Here is a 22,869-nt window from a genome sequence, read left to right on the forward strand (position 1 = left end):
CCCGTCTTTCCTATGGCTGGGATATACAGCTCTACTCTGAAGACCCTGGAGGATTTAACTTTGGACTCTGGTTATGGGGCAGGGGATTCCTGCAGGTCCCTTAGTCTCTCTTCTTCCAAGTCCAACTCCCAAGCCTTCACCTCTTCTCAGCACAGAGGCAACTGGTGGTACTACTCGGGCTCCATGAACAGTAGGAATAACAGCTGGGATACCGTCAACACTGTCCTGCCAGAAGACCCCGAGGTTGCAGATATCTTTTCCAAGTGTCCTAAGCTGCCGGATCTAGAGGAATATCCTTGGACTGATGAAGACATTGGAAGAATACTCAGAAAAGGGAAGGGAGATGGCAATACCAGAACCTTTTCTCAGGAAGCTGTCAGGCGGCTCTCGCAGTTACTGAGGCGCGCCTTGATCAGGGTCTCCAGGGAAGCCCAGCGCCTCAGCGTGATGCACTCCAAGTGCACCAGGTTTGAGGTGCAGAGCGCTATCAAGCTCATCCAGAGCTGGTCGTTGTCAGAAAGCTGTGTCTTGGCCACTGTCAAGGCGCTCTCTCTGTACAGCATGAGTGCTGGAGACGGACTGAGGAAGGGTAAATCAGCTCGATGTGGCCTCACCTTTTCAGTGGGGAGGTTTTTCAGGTGGATGGTGGACACTCGGATCTCAGTTAGGATCCATGAATATGCAGCCATCTCTTTAACCGCTTGCATGGAAAACCTTGTAGAAGAAATTAAGGCTAGGGTTTTGGCAAGTCAGAGCCCTGATGGTGGAGGAGGGGAGATCTCAGCTGAAATCCTGGAAATGGTTATCAACAATGATGCTGAACTTTGGGGAGTGTTGCAACCTTACGAACATCTCATCTGTGGGAAAAATGCTAACGGTAAGATCCAGCTTTTACGATTTCTGATCTTCATACCAGCAAGCTTTACAGTAAAAGCATTGATTTCTATGGACTTGGGTTTTTTTGGTTTTTCATTTCATGTGATTTGCATCTTGGTTGTAGTTTGTGTGTGTGCGTAAAGCAGACATGACGGTTTTACCAGGCAAGAGTGATCGTGCTTTATTCTTAAGATGTAGCAGTTTATAAAAGGTGCAGAGGCTCTGATCTTCGTACCAGCAAGCTTTACAGTAAAAGCGTTGATTTCTATGGACTTGGGGTTTTTTTGGTTTTTCTTTTCATGTGATTTGCATCTTGGTTGTAGTTTGTGTGTGTGCGTAAAGCAGACATGACGGTTTTACCAGGCAAGAGTGATCGTGCTTTATTCTTAAGATGTAGCAGTTTATAAAAGGTGCAGAGGCTGTGGGAAACCAAGCCCTGTTGTCCTAACAAATGTCTCCTGACTTTCTACCAGCTGCTGTTTTGAGCATTTTTGCTGTAACTGGTGTGTAAACATGCTTCTCGGTAACAATAAGATGAAATGTGCTTTACAAGCTGCTCTTCAGAAAATACCACTATTGTTTTTAAACAAAATTTGTATTATAGTGAGTATCTTGCAGTTTCATCTTAAAAATGCTATTCTCACATACAGCCTGGAGAGGGAAAACAACATTAATTTTTTGGTTTTTTTTTTTTTTTTTCTTTGTGGTAGTAAAATTCAGTTTCTGAGCAAAAACGTAAAACTTAATGTTACCGAGACTTCCTTCTAGTTTAGCAGAAACCTGTGGTGTAATTACGCCCGAGCAATAAACAAGAGCTTGTGCTTTGCTTGCCAAAGTGAGTATGTAGGATGGTGCCTCGGTAATGAGAATAACATAGCATTAAGGTACTTACCTCTGTAATTTGTTTAGAAAGCAGACTTTTTGAACAGTTAAGCAAATAAGCAGATAGAGGAGTGTTGGCGTCTTCCTGTGAGGCTGAGGAGCAATTTGAAAGGCTTAAGTCATGACAGTTCTGTGGAGAAGCTGTGCTGTTTATTTTGTGTTGTCACACTGAGGAGTACCATATTTTTCCATGGAATGAGAAGCTGTGCTGTTTATTTTGCGTTGTCGCACTGAGGAGTACCATATTTTTCCATGGAAAATTTAGAGAAACATTCGATTTGGAAAACTATTCTGCGTACCACACACAGTTTCATAACTTTTGCTGGGCTGATTGTTAGAGTCAGATACCCCATGCGTAATATCTTTCTGATTTAACTCTTTATAAAACCAAGTGGCTTGGTCCTCTTCAAAAGATAATCTCATGACAGGAGACAAGTAAAGGAGCGGGTTTTCTCTGAGGAAAAAATATACCTTAAGTGGATGTTAGTAATGAAACGCTTTGTCAGAGAAAGGCTGACTCGACTTCTGCTCCTTGGGCGCATTGATTTTCCTGCGGTTATCCTATACCAAAGCAATAATGTCGCGATTCAGATGACTAGCAGGTAGGTGCAGTGACCGTCCCCACTGGGTCAGCTGGGTTCAAATTACAGCGTAAGAGGATGGCTGCTATTACGGTGCTCACAAAACCTCTCTTGTGCACTCTCTCTGCCCTCTCTCCACTGGCAGTGTTACTAAATGTAGGTGAAATAAATGTGAAGAGCCCTTTGGGATGTGCTCTTGGCACTGGTACAAGACATAACTGTAACTTTAAAAGTCAGACATAGACATCTACTCTTTTAACTACAAGCTCTTAGATGGAAGACTATAAGGGTATGAGGATGTCTTGTCCTTTGCCAAAACACTTGTCATAATTCTTTGTGTACCATGGGAGTATTTGTCACCAGGTCCAAAAAGAGGACTCTGTTCCCTCTCTTGTTTCTTATTTAGGAAAGCTGGAGTAAAATATTGTGGTTCTGAAAAGTAAAACATACCCTTGCGCTGTTCTCTGTTCAGTGCTTCTGCCACGCAGGTTCTGTGTCTAAAACGGAGAGGAAGAGTCAGTCCCTCAAGGAGCTTTTTTTTCTTTTTTTTCTTGAGAGAAATCTCCTTCTTGGAAAAATTGCAGTGAATGAATGGAAGCTGGTGTTCCATGGAAACAGGAGTCACTGTGCAGGGAAATGCTTATAAATATTCAAACTGCCAAATGGTCAGTTATGATAACGCTTGTATAGTGTAATACCGAGCAGTCACTGGCCACGGAAGGATTGGCTTCTGTTGCCTCTTTTGTTGTTCCTGGCTTTCAGATCAACTCTATCAATAATTGAATGCATTTTTTAAGTCTGAAAATTGAATTAAACTGCACATGAAGATATCCTGTGATTTCCTGTGACAGTCTGTCACTAGTATTTTACCTGACACAAGTCAGTGAATCTTCTAAATGGCTTCTCTTGCAGTTGTTAAGACCACAAATGGTTTTATAGGAATGCAAAAAAGCTTGAAATAACTTCTTTATTCTTCTCCCTGTAGGAATTGTAAATTAGTCGTATTCACAGCATTCTCCACAGTGATTTCAAATGATCTTGTCTTTTACATTAATTTAAATCTGAGGTAGATCTAGCGGTAAAATAACTGGATTTATTCCAGTATAAGGAACAGGAAAACTTGCTTTACTGTCACTTTTTGTTTCTTTTATAGTAAGAGCATTTTAATGGAGTACTTGTAAATTGCAAACTTGGCGTATGTTGTTTGGGTTTGTTTTATAGCACTGAGTTTGATGTTAGAGATAAAAAGCACTTAGAGGTTAAGTTCTAACTGCAGTCAAGCATTGCAATCTCTGGATGAAATCCATGGCAGCGTACTATGCAGAAGATCGCACTGGCTTATCATAATGGACCTTTCTGGCATTATGATCTATTGAATACCATTTTCATTATTAGATCAGGATAGTGTGCTTCTTTGGAGTCTAAGAAACAGTAAGTAAATACATAAATCTTTGTAAATTCTCAAGAGACTGAGGTTTGGACCTGTATTTCTTCAGTGATTAATCTCCCATCAAAGACCGTCATCCAGTCACTGTTCTTAAGGCTTTGGAGACTGGAAGCTTAATATTCTGTATTGTAACAGATGTGTTATAATCAACATCTGGTGTGTGAAGGGTAAAGTTTAAAACTCTAAATGTTTAAGGGAAATTTTAATATTATTTTAAAGTAAATAATAATCTGCGTCTTGCTTATTCGTCCTTTCTGTGAAGCTGTTCTTTAATCAACTATTTGCTGCTTCTATGAGACGTTTTCTGCTGTCAGTGTGAGTTCTGACTTCATGCTTGTGACTCAGTCTCTCTGCCTTGGAAGGAGAAACATCATCTGAGCTTGTGGCCATAGGAGTTCTCTAAAGCTCTCTGGGTGTGTTAATGTCTCCAAGGGTGAAGTCTTTTTAGACAGAGTCTAGATGGGATGTTGCAAAAATAGTGTAATGCAAGCTAGAAAGAAAATAAAACAAAAGCATCAAAAATGATAAACAGCTACTGAGCAACATAGCTACTGAAAGGTAAAAAAGAAACTGGTGTAAATTTTTATTTTCTATTTTTAATTATATGGTGATATATGATATGCATTGGTTTGATACAGCTAAAGTAGAGAATGCATCTGGTAGTTCCACAGGGATTTTGAGACATGCTAATTTGGAATATTAGAGTCTATTAATTTAAAATGTTTGTTGAGAGATGAGAAGAAATATGGACTTACCTTGGAAATGTGGTTCTTTTACTTGATGTTCCTGTGTTTCAGTGGTGCATGGCTCATTAGATCCTGGACTGTCAGTACCGCAAATACGTTTTGATGTTATTGCCCTATTAACTACAGCACTTACGTTGTACTTCGCTATCTGGTTATTGCCGAGCACTCCTGCGACAGCCAATACACCTGCTGTGCTATTTAATGCATCAGCACATCCTGGTGTTCTGTAGCTATAAGTGTTGACAGATGTTTCGGAAATTAAAAAAAAAAAAAAAAAAGGAGGGGGGGAATTTAACTTGGTAACACTATTTCTTCACATACCTCTTAGCCAAAACACTTGACCTTCTCTCTGGACTAACTAATCCACAAATTAGCCCGTTGGTTTGCTCAGCTGATGAGTAGTAGCAACAGAGTCTGAAATAACCTTAACTGTGTCTTGAGACATTTTTCCTAGAAAGGAGTTGAGGGAGGAAATGTGTAACCTTTCCTCACAGTGGGAGGGAATGATTTGGACTCAATAAAATTAGACCAGGGATTAATTTTTTTCTCTCTGATACTAAGTGCTGCGGCACACTCCACCAAGCATGGGCTTTGGATTTAGTATCGCTAAGTAACCCCATTTTCTTTTATATTTCTCACTGCACTAATATAGGTTAAAAATTACAGCTGATTTTAATGTTGAGGGTTTTTAGAGTTATACCACTATAAAAATTCCTTTGTATGGTTATCAAATAGTAAAAAATTGTATAGTAAAAATTCCTTTTTATAGTTATCAAAATGACCTGAAATAACTTTTTTTTTAATTTCTGTGTAGTCATAGTACTGTACTGAAATCCAGTATGGGGAAAAAAAAAAATTATGACATTTCAGTAAATAGAATGTCCTTTTGTTATCTGAACTGAACAAACTGGTGTGCTCATAAAGAACCTCATCAATTTTAATAAGCTATCAGCTCCACAGCTATTCAGGAAAAAACTGCATGTTGGAAGGGGTGCATGTTGAGGAAGAGAGCTGCAAATACAATCAATAAACTAAGTTGAGTAGAAGTACAAGGCTAGTACAGCGGTACCACGGGTGGCTTGCAAATCATTAAAAAAAAATAAAAAATAAATCGAACACCTCTGTCCTCAGTGTCATTGTACCTGAAGCAGTAGCTTGAAGCAGTGTTACTTATGGGGGATTCCTGGGCAGGAGTATGACAGACCTACGCATGCGTTTTCATGTTAGAGGAGCTGCTTGTAGCTGTGATCCTGTTCAAACTATGGCTTCGTTCACCTCTGTACAAATGCACCCCCAGCATACCTTGTATGCTTCTGCTTCTACACTTTCAAGAGCTTGGATTTATGTCCACAAACCTACAGGGACAAATTCTTTAAGCCTAAGCTTGTGTATACATGCTCACCTCTCCTACAAATGTAAACCACTAGATGCACAATTAAAAATACAAACATCTGCAGATACGCATCTTGCTTATGTGAAAGGGCAGATCAAGTAAAGCTAAAATGCCTGTTTTTTCCCTTGTAGCCGGTTTTTTATATATATATATATACACATATTTATTTTTTTATTTAGTGATTCTGAAGGAAAACTTCAATAATGAAGCAATAATGCTGTCTTAAATTAATCCTTCAAATTGCTGCTATTACACCATGGCAATAAAATCTGTGTCCTTTCAATTGGTTGGTTAAAGAGCAAGTGCTGAAACTTCCTCAGTCTATAACTCCTAGCAGCAAATGCTGATATTTGGATTTCAAGTGGAATCAGTGTTGGTGACAGCTTAACCCAATGAAACTGAGGAGCTAGGCCTGTGAAGAAGGATCCTCTTGGAGAGAAAAGTCTGTGCCCTGTTGTGTCGCAGCTGAAGTCTGTTGTTACTGCTATTGCCAGTGAACTGAGTAAATACTGTTGCGGCCAGGACAGAATTTTATCCTTGATATGTAAAACCCTAAGTTATAACAAGGTTTTGGTGTGGGCTGTTTTTTTTATTTTTAATTTATTTTTCAGGTGAAAAAACAAGCTGCTTTAGCTCTAAGTTTAGCAGTGAACATCTGTGCAATATTTGGATATTTGGGGTGCTTTTGCGTATTTTTGTGTGCGTGTCTGCAGAAAATGGGGAACGAGCTTTGAGTGTTCATATTCTTAATAATAAAATATTATATGGATGATGTACATGTCTTCTGATACTGGAATAACTGCGATTAAATTGTCTCATTTCCAGTTTGAAGATCTTGCAGCATACAGTCGGCTAGTGTTTCTGAAATGAGCCACCAGTGTTGTGTTTGTTTTTTTTTTTCATCTGATTTCTTATGTGATTTGAAACCAGAACTCTTCTGATCTGGGGAGGGTTGATGCTTGTCAGTGAACTTCCCTAGCTGATCTCTAGCATTACAAATTGCCTGTCTCTTTCTTGTGATCAGCACTCACCCAGGGCATGGATGTTGTATGTATTCTAGCTGTTTTGAAATCTTAATTCTACCTAATTTGGGGCTATTTCAAAACTAAATGCAATAGCAACATAGGATGGCAGTGAATGTTGAATAAATTGTGTTTTGATAACGGGGTTGAGGTGAAAGATCTTTTTACACTGAAAAATCTTGTTTGGGTATTAATGTTATCGTGACATTTTCATGCTGTAATAATTTCTTTCTGCTGATATACCTGATATGATTCAATTAAGTCGAGTTAATGGTCCATTTAGAGCTTCCTTCCTTATCTGTTTCATTTTTCTGTCCCTTTCCCTAGCTTGTTGTTGTAGTGTGTGGGTATGCAACACTGCAAGGGAAAATGTTTGAATTTACAAAGCCCTCTGTTGTACGAAATGTAAATAAAGTACTGGAAATGCTTATTTACAATAGACTGTATAAAATTCACTTACTACACACTTACCAAGTAGCAGAGGGGCATGCGTTTAGGACTCAAGCAGTTCAGAAAGAAATGAAGCTCAAAAGTGCCCATTTGCACTTTGGAGCTTAAACCCAAGATCTCAATGTTGAACTAGAAGTGAGTTCATTTTTAGAAAGAACTCATCTTACAGCAATGCAAGAAAATGTAAAAAGAAGGCCAAAGGTAATATTCATCCTGTGATCTTCACTAAGTTGATTTGTTGTCTTTTCTTAAGGGTAAAAGGTAAAATGAACAGGTGTTTATCTTGAGCAATTTGTCCATTGTGCCAGCAATTCAAATTCAAAATTCAGAATTCAAAAGAAGAGAAACTGAGGCTTCTAAACACAGTAAAACCACTAGATACTCAGCAGTGCCCAGCACATCCCTCAGCGATCCTTATTCTTCTGAATGTTTGGAAACAAGATCAAAAATAATTCTTCGTTTACATTTGAGCTCTCATTTTGCATTTAGTCAATGCTAAGCTTTTCAAGTCCATATATGTGGTCCTTGTTTATAAACATTTTCACATTGTTACAGGCTCAGGACTTTGCAGTCTTACACTCTGGGCATTAAGAAAAACCTCTCTCGTTGGCTGACTTCTACTCCACCAGTAGTCAACAGAAGAAAATGTCCATTTGCTCACATTGAACTATCAGGATTCAGGCTGATGAACAAAAGAATAAAAGCAATCATTTCTAATGCTCTTCATGTTTTAATGGGATTAATTTATATGTTATTTTGAACAGAAGCATCTAACATGACATTTGGTTAAATCTAAGCAAGCCTGAGGCAATGGTAAAACCAGTACAATGGTGGCTTCATGCTTTCTTAATTTACGAATCGGGACAAAAATGTTTCAACAGAGCTCTGATCCCTTCCCTTACAGAACAAGAGCTACATTAAAAAAACTCAAACTGCTGGACCTTGTTGGGACCATCTAAGTCAATTTAAGGATTCCAAGTCAGGCATTTATGAGTGAGGAGAGCCTTTTAAACGGAGTCGTCTTGTTGGCAGTGCAGACCTTGTCACAAGAAAGCAATAACAGAAAGAGGAAAGATGCAGAAATGCTGAAAGGTTTGTTCCCTTCACCCAAACACATCCAGACTTGCCTTTTGACTTTGGTCACAAACCAAGCTGGGACTGTGAGCTCATTCTGCTCCTTAGGAAACGTTTGGCTGCAGTGGGTGTGACTTGGTAAGCTTGGCAACTGGAGCAAGGAGAGCCCAGCACTGGGACAGGCCAGCTCTGGGCAGGGCACGGCTGAGGGTTGTTTGTCAATCTGTAATTACAGTGTCTGCCTGCAGCCTGCTAGGGTGATGGTTGCAGCTTCTGTGAGCGTCATATGTGTGGGATAGAATTAATAGCGTGAAAGTAACTTCTGAGGGAAGGGTATGCTGTAACTGCTGCCGTCTTCGGGAGTGGGAGCTAAGGATCAGTCCTTTCAATTCAAGTTAAATGGAATTCTGAGCTATAAAATCCTGTCTATTAAAACCTACTTGCTTATGTGTTACTTGCAGATGAAAGTCCCTTAGAATTGTAAACTTCCTCCTCATCTGCTCAAAACCTGTTACTTAATGATGTGATTTCATTAACTATAATCTGGCTGATGTTTTTTGTGGTGGTTTTCTAGGAGGCAGTTGTTTGGATTGGTCTTTACTGTGATCTTAACACGAAACATTTCTTTGAAATAGACCTTCAACAGAGGCGAGGTTATGGACTGTAACCTGTGAGTATCATTAAATCCTGTCACAGAGATTGCTGTGAATGTACTTACCTTTTTCCTGTTGACCAAGCAAAAACTGTCTGGTCGTCTTCACATGGATTTGACCCAGACAACTCATAGGTTAGTTGTAAGCCTGAGGACTTGTCTGTCTTGTTCTGGTTGTTTAATTATTACACCTGGACTATTTCTTTCTTAAAACTTGTTTGATGTTCACCAGCCTACTTAACTTGCTTCACGTCTGAATTGGGCAGAATACCAGCTTCTGCAAGGTTTCATTCAGTCACCTATGTAAAGTGCTTTCAGGCTATGGAGTGGCAGGGACAGTAGAAGGCAAAGCATCTTCTCAATCATCTCAGATCAGCGTATACATTGTTCATGTATTTCACGTGAGGCATTCTCTCTATGCTTACTCTGCTGTCTTGCACTGAGAATACGCATCTCCATTTGTTTGCTTATCTTATGCACAAGTAGGAAGTCAGCTATTTGACAGGCTTCTGAAAGTGAAATTGAAGTCTAAGCCCTGATTATTTTTTTATTACTATTTTGTTTAAAAAAAAAAAAAAATCTTTAAAAGAAAGCTAGAGAAGTTTCCAAGTGACCAAAGTGATGCTTTTTTGTAGTGTCACAGTGCCACAGCAGTCTGTCAGGAGACTGCATTTGGCTCTCCCTGTCCAAAAAATGAAAATGTCTTGACATAAGCAAAAAAGAGGAAAACTGTGGAAAATGTGCTTAAGTAATTGCTGTAGTTTTTGTGTAGCGATACCAAAAGGCTTGAGATGATGAAGGGTATTTGTGGTATAATCATGGGCTAGAGACTAAGAACTGAAGCCAAATAAACATTTCAGACCAGCTTTTCACTTCATGCATGTAGATTTATAACAACTGATAAATTTGCTACGGGGCTGTGCAAGATCAAAGTAAATGTTGTTTATGATATTTCTGGGATGAGAGGAAAGGAACACTATGGAAGACATAATTTGCTTGTCCCATTCTTTAGTGTTTATAATATTACAGTCTGTGGTGGATACTTCTGTTGCTTTCATTTCTAGCCCAATCTGCAGTCTGTTGCCTGGGACCTGGAGAATGAAGAAGAAAATATGACTGTGTGTTTATGCTAGGACTTATACATTAAAAAGATAAACATGCAGAAGTGTAATTATCTATTATTTTCTTGATCCTATATAGCTTTGATTTTTTTTCCTGATTAATTCTAAGATGACAGTGAATAGATTTTCTTCTAATATTTACATTTTATTGCTTGTGAATAAAACACACCACTATTTCAGCTGAAGAGCAAGAGTTGAATATTGCAAACAGCTGAAGCAGGGAATTAGACCAGTTTTGCCTCATATTCTTTCTTCAAACTGTTTTGGATTTTTGCTGTTTTAATAGAAGTTAGCAGAAGTCAATCTCTTGTTTGCTTGTTTTATTTAAATGACTGCCCAGTACTCCACGCAGCACAGACTCGCATCAAAACTAGTAGATGAAAGTAAAAAAACGGTTTTCTCGTTGCTTTTAGACAGGTCACTCGTCTTTAACTTTGATTCCACTTGGATGATCCGCTGATGATCCTGCAGCTTCTTTTCACCTGAAATAGTGTGTGTCTTGGCCTTCCCTGATGGGTGAGGAAGGGATGTGGGGATGCTCCTGTGGCATTTGTGGGGTAGGTATGCACACAGGCAGGCAGAGAACACCCATCTCTGTACCGTTAGCTGGGGTGTGGACTTCAGAGGCGTCTTTTTGGAGTGTTTTGTTGTGTGCTGAATTTGGGAAGAATCGGTAATGCGAGTCATGAGAAACATTAATGGACTGATGCGCACTGTAAATTTGTCCTCAGAAGTGCTCGTCTGTTTCTGCATCATGAACAGTTGAGAGGTTTCCTTTTTCTTTCTTTTTCAGTTTTTGTGCAATTTCCTGAGATAATACCACAGGTCTAACCAAAACATTAGGGATGGATGGACGTTGTAATAATATAAGAGATAATATAGAATGAAATGTGTTTCCTCTGTGGGGGTTGATATAATTTCTAGTTAATTGCATATTGAATTTCTGCTCTTTGATTTGAATGTTATCTTCCCTCCGCCCCCCACCCTGTTTTGCACTCAACTTGCACTGGCAATTTTGTTTAGTCTAGAGATCACAAAAATTGCTCCAGAATTGAACTAATACAGTTCTATTGTGGTCTTAGTATGGTTTCTGGTACTTTTAAGTTGTTATATCAAATTTATAAGGTGTGTTTGGATATTTTTGCTGAAGTGATAGTTTAACTTAGAGTGGAGGGAAGAAGATGGAAAACTATAATGGTAGCGACCAAGATATATCATCTTTATTAGTTGTTTTTAATAAACCATTTCAATCTATTGTCAATATATAGACTTCTAAAGCTTATCTATGGGCTTTTTTTTTTTTGGTTGTGTGTTTTTTTTTTTTTTCCCCCAAGAAGCGTTATGAAAAGTTCTCTCATGTTTTGACAGTATATGTGGAAATTTTGGCTGAGTGAGTATCAGTTTTGTTTGAACTTGTAAGATACTTGAGGATAGTGACTGTAAGATCATCAAGTAGGAAATTTGTCAGAATTTGAAAGCAAGCTCAGAATCCACACAAGAAGTGCTGCTTACCTTAAAGTTTAATCTTGCTGTAGCAAAAGGAATAATTTCTGTTACGTTTAATGGGGTTTTGATTGGTATCCAGGATAGGTTTGTGAATCTCTTAGTTCTGAATACTGCTTCTACCTGGTGTGGTATAGGTAGAAGAAGAGAAAGGCAGAAAGTCAAGAAAATGGATCAGGGTTGTGAACTAGGCTCAAGGCAAAAAAAATACACTGTATTTATTTACTGCTGCTGAGAGACCAGAGAGTTTCATTATGGAATAAAGCAGTGGCTTAATGGATTTTAGGCTGTGATTCCTCACAATAGTGAAGGAATGATTTTGCTTGTCAGAAAAGACTGGATTCTTTCTGAAGCAGTTGCATGGGCTCTTCTGCTGAAATTGATTGGATGAGGGCCACATGTTTGTTTGAGGTAGTTTTGTTTTAGTACTTTGTAATAAACTTAAGGGCTTTACGCCTCGAGGTGGGAGAAGCTTTGATGGTGACCATTTCCATTCCATGGAAAACCTGGATGTCCTGTCGTGTGTGCTGGGGGCAGGGGGGATTTAAAGCATCTGTACACTGAGGCAGTTTTGTAGCTGCATCGGTGAGTGCGATGTGGGTGACTGGTATGTTCTTCTTAATGTTATTCCTTGAAAAAAGTGTGTCCTTCCCCCCATTACCCCCCAGCCCCATTCTCTTGAGGGCAATGCCAGATGCAGAGTCTCTTATTAAAGCCACTCAAGGAAGATTAGTGTTTAACACTACATTTCCCAATGGAAAGCAACTCTGGAATTCTTTCTGGCATCTTTTTCCTGTGTATGTAATCTTGGGTCTCGTATTTTTGTTGCAGACATGGAAATGCAGCTCTCGTCACAGGTTATTTTGTGGGGTTATGTGTATGCTGCACATCAATAAATTTGGGGAGGGGGCTGTTTTGCTTTGTTTTTAAGCAGCTGCAGTGACCTGTGACCTGCTGGAGTTGAGTGATAAAACTGTGAATTTTCTTCTACCTTGACAGCAGTTCAGAATATAATTTTCCTTTTATAGTCTGATGATGTATATGTAAGGCTGTGTGATTGTGGTTTTTTTATGTTCACAGCAGAAGGCCAGAACTTCCCGAAGGCAAGCGCAATTTATAATTTAAGATGAATATAATTTATTAGCATGAAGGTAACTCTTGCCATATAGCCAAGGCTTAGATAATGTGTATGTTATGGAAGAAGATACTGAATTGGCACAGGGCATTTGGCCTACCACCATCTGCAAAGCCTGCACTCCAATTTTCTGCTGTTGCCATGGGCTGCAGACTCAGACAGGAAATCATGGTAGGATGGGAAAGGGTCCAAAATATACACAGCTAGTATAAGGTTTGCAGTTAAAAGAGAGTCAGAGAACAGGCTATCTGTTCTACTGAACAGGCAGTGCAAAGTAAAACTGGCTCGCGTGGGTGCGTGCGCACTTTAAATGTCTTTTTATATTTTATATGCTCATTTTTTAAAAGCTTGAATTTTTTCCATGTAAAGTAACTTGTGTAACTTCAAATGATCCATTTATATACGAGGGGCCTGATTCAACCCTCACTTAATAGGTCATGCTGCTCTGAAAGAAGAGTAAAACAGTGGAGAATCAGGCCCCTGACACGCATGAAGTTAACCACACTGAGTTTTGTCTCGGCATGTCAAACAAAACAGTAGCCCCCTGCCTTCACTTCTTCCCCTGCACTCACCACTGCTTTGGGATTTGGTTTTGTTTTCAGGGAACAAGGCCTGGGTTCTGTGTACTGGTCAAATGTATAGAGTTCAGAGTATGGCCATAGGAGGTTCCATGTATGGTCTATCAAGAGACAGGGACGCAGAAGGTGTTGGTTAGTGGAACTGGATTGCTTTCTAGTGCTGGGTAGATCATAGGGTCAGAGTTATCAATGTATTTTCTTTGAGTTGTAGATTGAAACAGATATTGCTGGGGTGACTTGCTTTGGAGAGCAAACAGTTTTCTTATCTGTCAATGAGACAGCAAGCATAATAATCCGTGGGTAATGAACTGCAAAGCTTCCAGTGTGTCTAAATAATAGTGTACAGCTGGTCAACTTATGCTCCCTTGACCGATGATAGGATACTGTGATTTCTCCACCAGTTTCTAATTTAATTTTTGTAGAGAAGATGTTCCTTAATTAAAAAATAACAACAAACCAACACTGCGTGTCATGCTGGTGACACATTCTGGACTGACAGAATAGGAGCTCAGCAAACTTGTGGCAAAAACCTGAAATAAAACTTTTTCTCACAGACCCATCTGTGGTTTGTAATTCTGACTGAAGGGAACCGCACAAGAGGGTAGTTTGTTCTCTGGGCGTTTTCCAGCCATAGCTTTTATTTGACCATAAGAACTGCTTCCTGCCTGCCTTGGTTGCGTACGTAGTCCCTTTTCAGCTGCATGGAAGAATGGAACTGTGAACAGGAGTAAGGCGAGGACTGCGTGTTAGTCACAGTGCCGAATATTGCTGGATGCAATGATGATGTATCTGCCAGGAATGAGACTGAAGCTACCAATTAATCCCATTTAGAAATCAAATAACTTAGGTAGCATTTAACCCTGGGGCTGGGATCAGTGAGTGAGGCAGTCTATTTCATGACCCTGTATCTTCCAGTAACTGCTGCTTTTTTTATGTATAATATAATCTTGAAAAGACTTGCTGATTTTTAGTTTTTATTTTAAATAAAATCTGACTGGAGACAATTTTCAAATTGCGAACTATCTCAGCCAAGCCATCTGCCTGAGTCTTCAGCAGCATATTGTATTTCTGAAAAGCGTTCTAGCGAAACATCATAATTCTGAAAAGTTTGAACTGATTCTACATTAAAAGAGGTGATCCAAAAAGCTGCTGATGATTTACATGTGAACACTGCCAAGTATTTCTCTGGTGAGAGTATATAACAAAGAAGTGCTCGAGTGATTGAGTAAGGCTGATTTGAACAATCTGTTGTGGGTTATAGCTCCTTCTGATATTCCACGATTGTGAGAAGCTACTGTCACTTGTATTTTCAGTCTGTGTTTTGCTTGGAGGTACAAGACCTTTTGTTGTTAAGTCCCTTGAGCCAGTTGTTGAGGGAGACACAGTATTTCTTGCTTAAAAATATTCACAAAGCTTGCATGGACTAGCTTCATCTGACTTTGTCATCCATAGTGGTTTCGAGAAGATGACAGAAAAGCTGTATTTGATTTGTCTTGATTAGGGGTTGATAGACTAATTTGACTTTTGGGTCTGAATACAGATATGAATTAAGAATCAATTCCTTTCCTAACCTTGCTATTTTCTTAACTGTTACTGAGGAGCTTGCTCAGTGAATATCTGTAAAAATGTATAGTATTCATGGTATAGGGCTGGTTCATCTGAGGATACTTTTCTGTTGTTCAGGGACAGCAGGTCACTTTATGTGCTTGTTATGTGATGAACAGTGTGAGCTTTAAAAGACTCATGTGGGAGTGATTTCTTCTACTTTTTGTGATTTGGTGTTGAAGAGAAACGAAGCAGTTCATATGAAGCAGCTGCTTATTTTGGAACAAAATCAGCATAACACATTAGAGAACCCATTAATCACTTAGCTTGACCTTAATTTATTATTTAAAAAACCTTCTTGCATCTATTGTTCATTTCAGAATGCCAGGGATGCTAAGAAATGTCTTATACATTCAGATCTATAGGTTAAGAGCATCAAATAAAGTTGTAATAGGGATTCCTATTGAAGTATTGTCTCTCTTTTTACTTACATTCAGGTTAAGAGTACATATAGGTATATATGTATAGTATACATATAGGTTAAGAGCATCAAATAAAGTTGTAATAGGGATTCCTATTGAAGTATTGTCTCTCTTTTTACTCATTTTTTAGGAGTAGAAGATGGCCATATAAATACCTGCACAAATAAAGAACTGCTGTGAACTCTCTTCTTCTTCCATAGTTGCCATGTGTTAATTTTTGTCCTGGGGTAGCAGCTTCTCTTTGTTCAATCCTTCCCAACACAACAGCCCTCACTTTCCTGCAAGTCTTTCGGGGTGGGGGGGAAGAAAAATAAGCCAACTTCTCCATTTCCCCTCCCCTCCAAAATCCCAACACTCATTTTACAAGAGAACTTATTCTGTATTTAGATTCTTAAGTTCCTTGGCAAAGTGTCTTTCTTATATATCCCCTGTGTAGTCCTAATGGTATCAGAAGAGCTTACTATGTTATAGTCACGTTAACTTGTTGCAGAGAGCTTTGAGTACTGTGAGTAAATGGATCAACCATTAAAACCTAGATTAGTTTTGGGACGGAGGAAGTGGTCAGTAGATGACTTTTTGAAAAGATTGAATGATGTGGTCAGAAACCTGCTCTGTGATTGCATAGGAGCATAATACAATTGTCTATTCCTGCAAACCAAAATGTAATCATAACCACAGGATCAAGCTTTCATTCAGCTTTTAAAGAAGGTACTCAACCAGCGTTTTCGTTTTATTGGGAGGGTACAGTCAGGTTTGTGGTGTTCTTTAACATATAGTAGTTCGTAAAACTGGCAGCCTTAATTGGATGTAACAGTTAGTAGAAGCATATGAGGTGAACCAGAGTGAGATCTCTTGGGGTCTGAGTTGCGTCTTCTCTTAAAATACGCATGGCTTGGCGCAGTGAGTAGCTGAGGTCGAGAGCAACACAGTAACAATTTTGTCTGAATAATGGCATTCTTGTAGCTATGCTAACGAGCTATATTCTGCTGTCTATCCTGCAGATTGTGGACTTGATTGTGAGCTTGTTTTACATCTATAATATGGCTTCTGTCTGCAATGGAGCTTGTCTTGATATACGGTGATGTAATGAATCAGAATCTGACCTTATCACACTGCTTTCCCACAACTGTTGTGCAGCAATCACGTAGCTGTTCACATATATATATATATTTGTTTTGTTTTGTTTTTTTAACTCCCCAATTGGCTGCTTTGGGAGACATTATTCTTTGGCTTCAACTTCCCGATGCAAGTGGTCAGCCACTCTTTGGTAACAACATTCAGCTGGAGCAGGCAGTGGTGTTGAAGGCACTAAGGATTGCTTAAGTATTTGGTTCTGCTCAAAATGGTCAGGCCTTTAATGAATATTAGGTTTATTTTTATGGGCAGTGAATCATGTGCTTCCTCCCTCCCTTTGCTCTGTCTTTCCCTCAGTTTACAACAAGCTAAGACAAAAGCAGCACTTCAGAAAGGAATGAAGTGTTTCATATAGATATATCTTGTAGGCTTTTTTTCATTAATGTCATGGATACGTGCTCTGTTACATTCAGCATCCCCACTGATGTTGCACGGGCTAGCAGTTTACCGCTTAGTGTTCAGGGGTTTTTTGGTTATTTGGGGGTTTGGGTTTCTTTTGGTTTAGGGTTTTTTTTGGGGTTTTTTTTGTTTGTTTTTTTTAGTATCTGTGATTCATTCATTGTGAAAGTACTGTGAGCTTATGAATTAGACCCAAGAAAGCGTGGGAAGAGGAATATAAATGGATACATCGGGTGCTGGAAATCTTGACTGCACTGCATAGCTACTTGGTCGCATTAAAATCACTGAAATGCTCGTTAGGAGGAGCTCCTGGAGGTTACCTAGTCCTATCTCCCACCTGTAGTTGGACTCCTGGCAGAACTAGATCAGGTGAGAGATGGCTTTGCCTCTCTAAATCTTGAAAACGTCCGTGTGGTAGATCCCACAGCCCCTCTGAGCAACCTGCTCACTTTTTAGTGAAGTTTCTCCTAATGTCCAGCCTGAGCCTCCCAAGCCAGTTTGTGGCCAGTGCCACTGGTGCACCATGTGGTGCTCTGGAGAAGACTTTGACTCCATAATTTTTGTAGCTACCCTTCAAATAGTTGTGGGCTTCTTTTAAATTGGCCTTTAATGTCCTCCTAGCCAGCTTATACAAGCCCAGCTCCCCCACCCTCCGCCTGAAGGCTGTACTCAGTAGGTCCCTGGCCATTTTCAGCTGGTTTCTCTGCAGTTTGTCTGCATCCCTCTCTTGAAGTGGGGAGCCTAAAACAGTATTACCTACAAACTTGCTGAGTCTGTTTATGAAGATGTAAACAATATGGACCCCATATCATCTCCTGCATTCTCTGCTCATTATCATTCTGCCAAATGAATACTGTATACATAATACAGTACTGTATATTATGTGGCCTGCTGTCATCTCCACCTCACCTTGAGTGCGGAAAGGCCTTTCTGGTTAGAAACTGCTGTTGAATTCTGCTCGGGCAGAGCGCAGGGAAGCAGTGGCAGAGCTCCAGAGGGGAAGAGGCAGAAGCGTGGGAAGGAGGAGGCAGCAGTCCCTCCAAAGCGACTGGCAATCCCAAGTCTTCTGACTCCCATCTGGTTTCTGAAGACTGGACTTCTCTGTGATACTGAGCTGTTGTATATCTTTTTGACCATGCGATTTTTCTCTCTCTCTGTGTCTCTGTCTTCAATTCATGTGTTAAATGAAGCTAATGATGCCTCTGGCCTTTTGTAGAGTATCATGTTCAGTGAATGAAAGAACTTCACAAACAAGTGCGTTGCATTGCCTTGTGACCATGCATTCATACTTAGCTGTCAGTGGCTGTCATGTCCCCTGTCACTTACAGAATGCCTCCCATTGCATGTTGGCTCACCTGATCTTTGATCTATTGTTTGTATTAGAGAAACACCTGGAAACCCTGTCTTTGGAGCATGCTTGCCCTTGCTTGGATGCCAGCACTTTATTAAGCATCATCTTTGGGCCAGAGAACTTGCAGTGCAGTCGGACAGACACAGGCTTGGGAGGATGAAGTGTTATACGACAACCCTGCCACAAAAGCGAGAATGAGCCCGGACTGACTGGGTCCAGGCTTACCCTTTGCAGCCGCTGTTGCAGTCTTTCTGGAGAGGGGCATGTCCTGCTGTTGCTGAAGTCGCAGACTTGACAGGCTGTAGTGAGCAAGATTGTGGCTTTGTGTGTAGTGAACAAGTATGGGAAAAAAGAGGCTTCAAATGCAGAATTTCCTTTCTGCCAGAGCACAAAACTGACATCACTTGCTCTAGGGAGTCTCCAAAGAGAAATGACTTCATAGCTCATGAGTGAGCTTCTTGCTACCACAAGCAGTGATTCTTGAGTTCCCTTGTAGCCATTTGTAAGGTCAAAATTATTTCTGGTGTTTTAAAATAAAATAAAAAACAAAACCCAAACAAACAAACCCAAACCAACGATAAATTCCTAAAGTCTTCTGTATGTCAGTTGAGTATTACTACATGCTTCTTGCAAACTCCTTTAACTCTCTCAACTGAGTTAGAGCTATGGTGTCAATGTTATTGCAGTGTATGAGAATATGAGTATTTTCAGTCCTGACACCTTTAAAATCAAGAGTTTGAAGTCTGGCTGTGAGGTCTGCTTCTGCCCAAGATGTAGTCTCAGGTTTCAGTGGTTTTTTTTCTTGTGTATACCCCTCGTCCTCCTCCTCCTGCTCCTTTCCTGTCCCCACAACCAGTGTTGAAGGCACAGCCTGCCTGATCATTTTAAGTTTAAGAGACGGGAAAGTAGGATCTGCTGGTTATAGCAGACTGCAGACTTAGATTTGTTGTCATTCTTTATCATGGACTGCCCTTTTTAAAGTTGCAGTCACTTACAGGAATGCTGCCTACATGTGCTTGGAAAACTGAGTCACTCTGCTCTATGCAAGTGGAGAACTGAGAAGCAAATATTTTAGTTTTTCTACCTCTGCTGCATTATGATATGGAGCATTCAAGAACCAAAGACTCATTTGGTATTTCTTTGGAAAACGTGGCTCTAAACACTAGCTGCCCCTTCTTCCTTACACCAGCCACCCAGGAAAACAGGTACAGGATTATGTCTTAGCCTTACATAACCCTTAAAAACAGAACGTCACCTACAAAAGTTAACGGACGAATAATATAATATATAGGTAAGCAGCTGGAGAGAATTTTATACCAATGAAAATAATAATGCTGGTGAATGTGCAAGTCTCGGTGTACCCACGCCACTTTTCTTCCTGTTTTTTCCATCTTTCATTTATTTTGCTTCTAGGTTATAAGCTTTTAAAGAGAGAGTGGGGTGGAGACCAAGACACTGAAAGTTACTCTGTATTAATTTTGTTCAGCTCTTGAGCAAAGCTCGTAAGAAAACTCAAGATCTTGAAGTATTTAGTAAAAATAACTGATCAGACTTGTCGCTTTCTCTTCCGTGAAAATGTTGAAATTATGCTGAAATGTTCCTCAAAGAGGCTGGATCCCATTAGCCAGCAGTATCAGTTCTCAACGCGGGGTCCCCTCTGAGGCTAGCAGTACCGATGTAAAAAGAGAGTAGAGACATCTTTTTGACCTACTTACAAACTCTGGAAATGTCAGCAGAGATAATCCTGACTAATACATTTTATTTACCAATGAGGTATAGAGTGCAAATATTGGTATACCCCAGAAAATGGTGTTCCCCTGTCTCGAGTAGTGTAACTAAATTGAATTTGCTAGTAGCAAGAGGAAACTTGCTGCCTACATACAAATTCATGTCTGTCTTTCTCTAATTGAAGGAAACCCTCTGTGAAATTGCTACCCAGAAATTACCTCACTAAGGTTGTTTGCTCAAGCTCTTGGCATCAGTTTTGAATACTCAATGCAGTAGCCAGAAAGCAGCAAAACCCCACCTATAAGCTAGAGAATAAATGAGGTGGTGTTGTCCGTCATACCAAAATGTTCTCTAGTTCTGCTCTGCTTTTAGTTCAAAAAATGATTAAAATAGTATTCTAATGTTGCATTTATTAGTTACACCCTGCCATGAGAAATCCACAGAAATGGCTCTATAATAGAATGCTGAAATGCCAGAGGTTAACTGTGCGTCAGTATTTCATATTAACCCAAGCAACCGTAGTGAGCTACTTAAATACAAACGTTAGGGGGGAAAAAAAAAAATCTGCACTGTTCTAGGTCTGTTGCCAGTGAGTCTTTGAATTTAAGTAATTTCATGCATGCGGAGGTAGACTTTATTTTTCCTTCATCAGCTAAAATAACAATAAAGCTGAACTTGGTGTATTTATTTAATGAAACACAGGATCCCTGCCCTGATGGTTTTAATCAGTACCCTCACTATGTGGTAATTAGAGGTTCTCTCCCATGGTTCTGTTTTTACTTAACTTTCAGAATGTGTAGCCAGTTTAAGTTTCCAGAGATAGTTGCAACTAATGTTGCCTCATTTACATGCAGATTATCCAGAGGGGACTCTTAAACACACACTCACGTTACAGAAATGCAGATGTTTTCAGTGCTTTCTGATTTGGTGAACACTGTTCTTAAGTAAAATGTTATCTTTTGTAACTAATTCAGTCCACTCTGTGGATGTGACCAGCTCTTTCATTTCTTGCACAGGCGTTTCAGAAGCTGAAGAGGGCTGAGAGCCAGGATTGCCTGCTCTCCCATGTGCCACTGGATACAGCGCTGTTAATTTTAAAGTACATACCTGAAATCAGGTTCAGGCTGTAAATTTGCCACAGAGAAGCCCTATAGGTCAAGAAATGGGCTGTTGCTTTCTCTGGCTAGACAGAGCACATCAGTGGAAAAGAGGTTACAGCAGGCTTCTCATCTTTATGCCTAATAGCTAACTCTCTAAAAGTGACCTGAAAAATGTTCGTATTTGTGTCTCTAACTGTACAGCTGGGTGCCATTTGCTCCTGGCAGTTATGGAATCACTGGAGACGTGAGGAAGTAGAGCAAATATATAGCATTTAAAGCTCTCTAAAACAGCTTCCCTGCATAATATGGGATGTTAAAATACTAGGTGGCAGTTTGGTCTGACATAAAAGTTTTATTGGTATGACTTTGGGCCAGCCACATTATTCAGAAAGCCACTACTGAGTTTTCAAGTCATCCAAAATGTGTGCTAGTAAAACCCTTTTATAAAGCAGTACAACCTCATGCAAACTCCCTGTATGACTAGTCATCTGTGTCCTGGGATCTGGCTAGTGGGGTGTTTGTGATGGGAGTCGCAGTTGCTGGTTTGTACAGGTATACTGCTCGTAAAGCCAGACGGAAAGAGTCAGCTTCTCCTGGTCTCTCCTGGTCCCAGACTTCAGCAGAGGGATTACAGAGAAACCACCCTTGCATTAAGCTGAAACCTATTAATTAAACCTTTCTCATAGCAGCAAGACTCGGTTCTGCAAATTCCTTTCCCTTCCCATCATTGAGAGGGAACTTGTCAGGTTTTATCCAGCACGCTAGGTACTTAGAACTAGTGTAGGATCAGGAATGTGTCTCACTGTGGATGTCTGGTGCCTCTTTTCTATGAGCAGAAAAACCAAAAAACCTTCCCCCAAACATTACTATTGAAGTGATGAAGCTGAAACAGTGGGATCTGAGTTTTGGGTTGCGAAGGGAGAAAAGTTCTCTTTTATTGTGTGCTGTGTGCATCTCAGAATAAATTAATCGGAGAGATTAAACCGTTTTGGTTGCAAATACGGGTCAGTAGCTGGAATGATGTGGGGTCAGAACAGGAGGTGGCTCACCTGGACAACTGGCATATGAGCATTGCTTCCTAAACGTGGACGTACACCCAACTGGGTTTACAGGTCTCTGAGACCATGACTGTGTCTAGAATATCCCCCCGTCCCATTCTTTAGGAATACTGGTGATTGTGAAAATGCCATCCTAGTAGAAATGCAGTGTTAGGATGAAGGTATGTTGCGTTCTGATTGCAGTGGGATCTCTTATTATTTGTCTGAGAAGCTGTTTAGATTCCCAGCTAAATAGGTCTTTCCAGGCTTGTTCACTTTCTTCTTTGATCTGCCTTGGCACTTTTCTCTTTCGTTCTGTTGTAATCTTTCCTTTGCAGCTCAGCTGTTCTTACAGCTTATGCGTTGGGCATGTACTTTAGCTCTGACTTTGAAAATGAGGGGTTTCATCTTTATAGTTTTACCATAAATAACAAAATTAAGAAATTGGTAATAAAATGTGCTTTGAACAGTTTCAATAGGGAAGCATGTTACCGTGCATCGTGAGAAACCTGTTTAACTGGTAGCAGTAATTCTACTAACAGCGGCTTAGCTTTAAACCTATGCTTACTAAACACAGAAACCCCATACACTTATAACCAATGTAATTTTCTTTTGTGAATAAAACATGGATAC

General features: G+C 39.9%; 1 protein-coding gene across 1 annotated transcript in view; it reads left to right on the forward strand.

The window, feature by feature from the left end:
* Positions 1–12: 12 nt before the first annotated feature.
* Positions 13–22,869, forward strand: part of ABTB2 (ankyrin repeat and BTB (POZ) domain containing 2) — a 134,200-nt gene continuing 111,343 nt past the window's right edge. Inside the window, exon 1 of the mRNA XM_009703323.1 lies at positions 13–877. Within this exon, the coding sequence (XP_009701625.1) occupies positions 13–877 (865 nt within the window). The remainder of the gene's footprint in view (positions 878–22,869) is intronic.

Source organism: Cariama cristata, unplaced genomic scaffold (assembly GCF_000690535.1).
Source record: "Cariama cristata isolate BGI_N322 unplaced genomic scaffold, ASM69053v1 scaffold6397, whole genome shotgun sequence".
Taxonomy (NCBI): domain Eukaryota; kingdom Metazoa; phylum Chordata; class Aves; order Cariamiformes; family Cariamidae; genus Cariama; species Cariama cristata.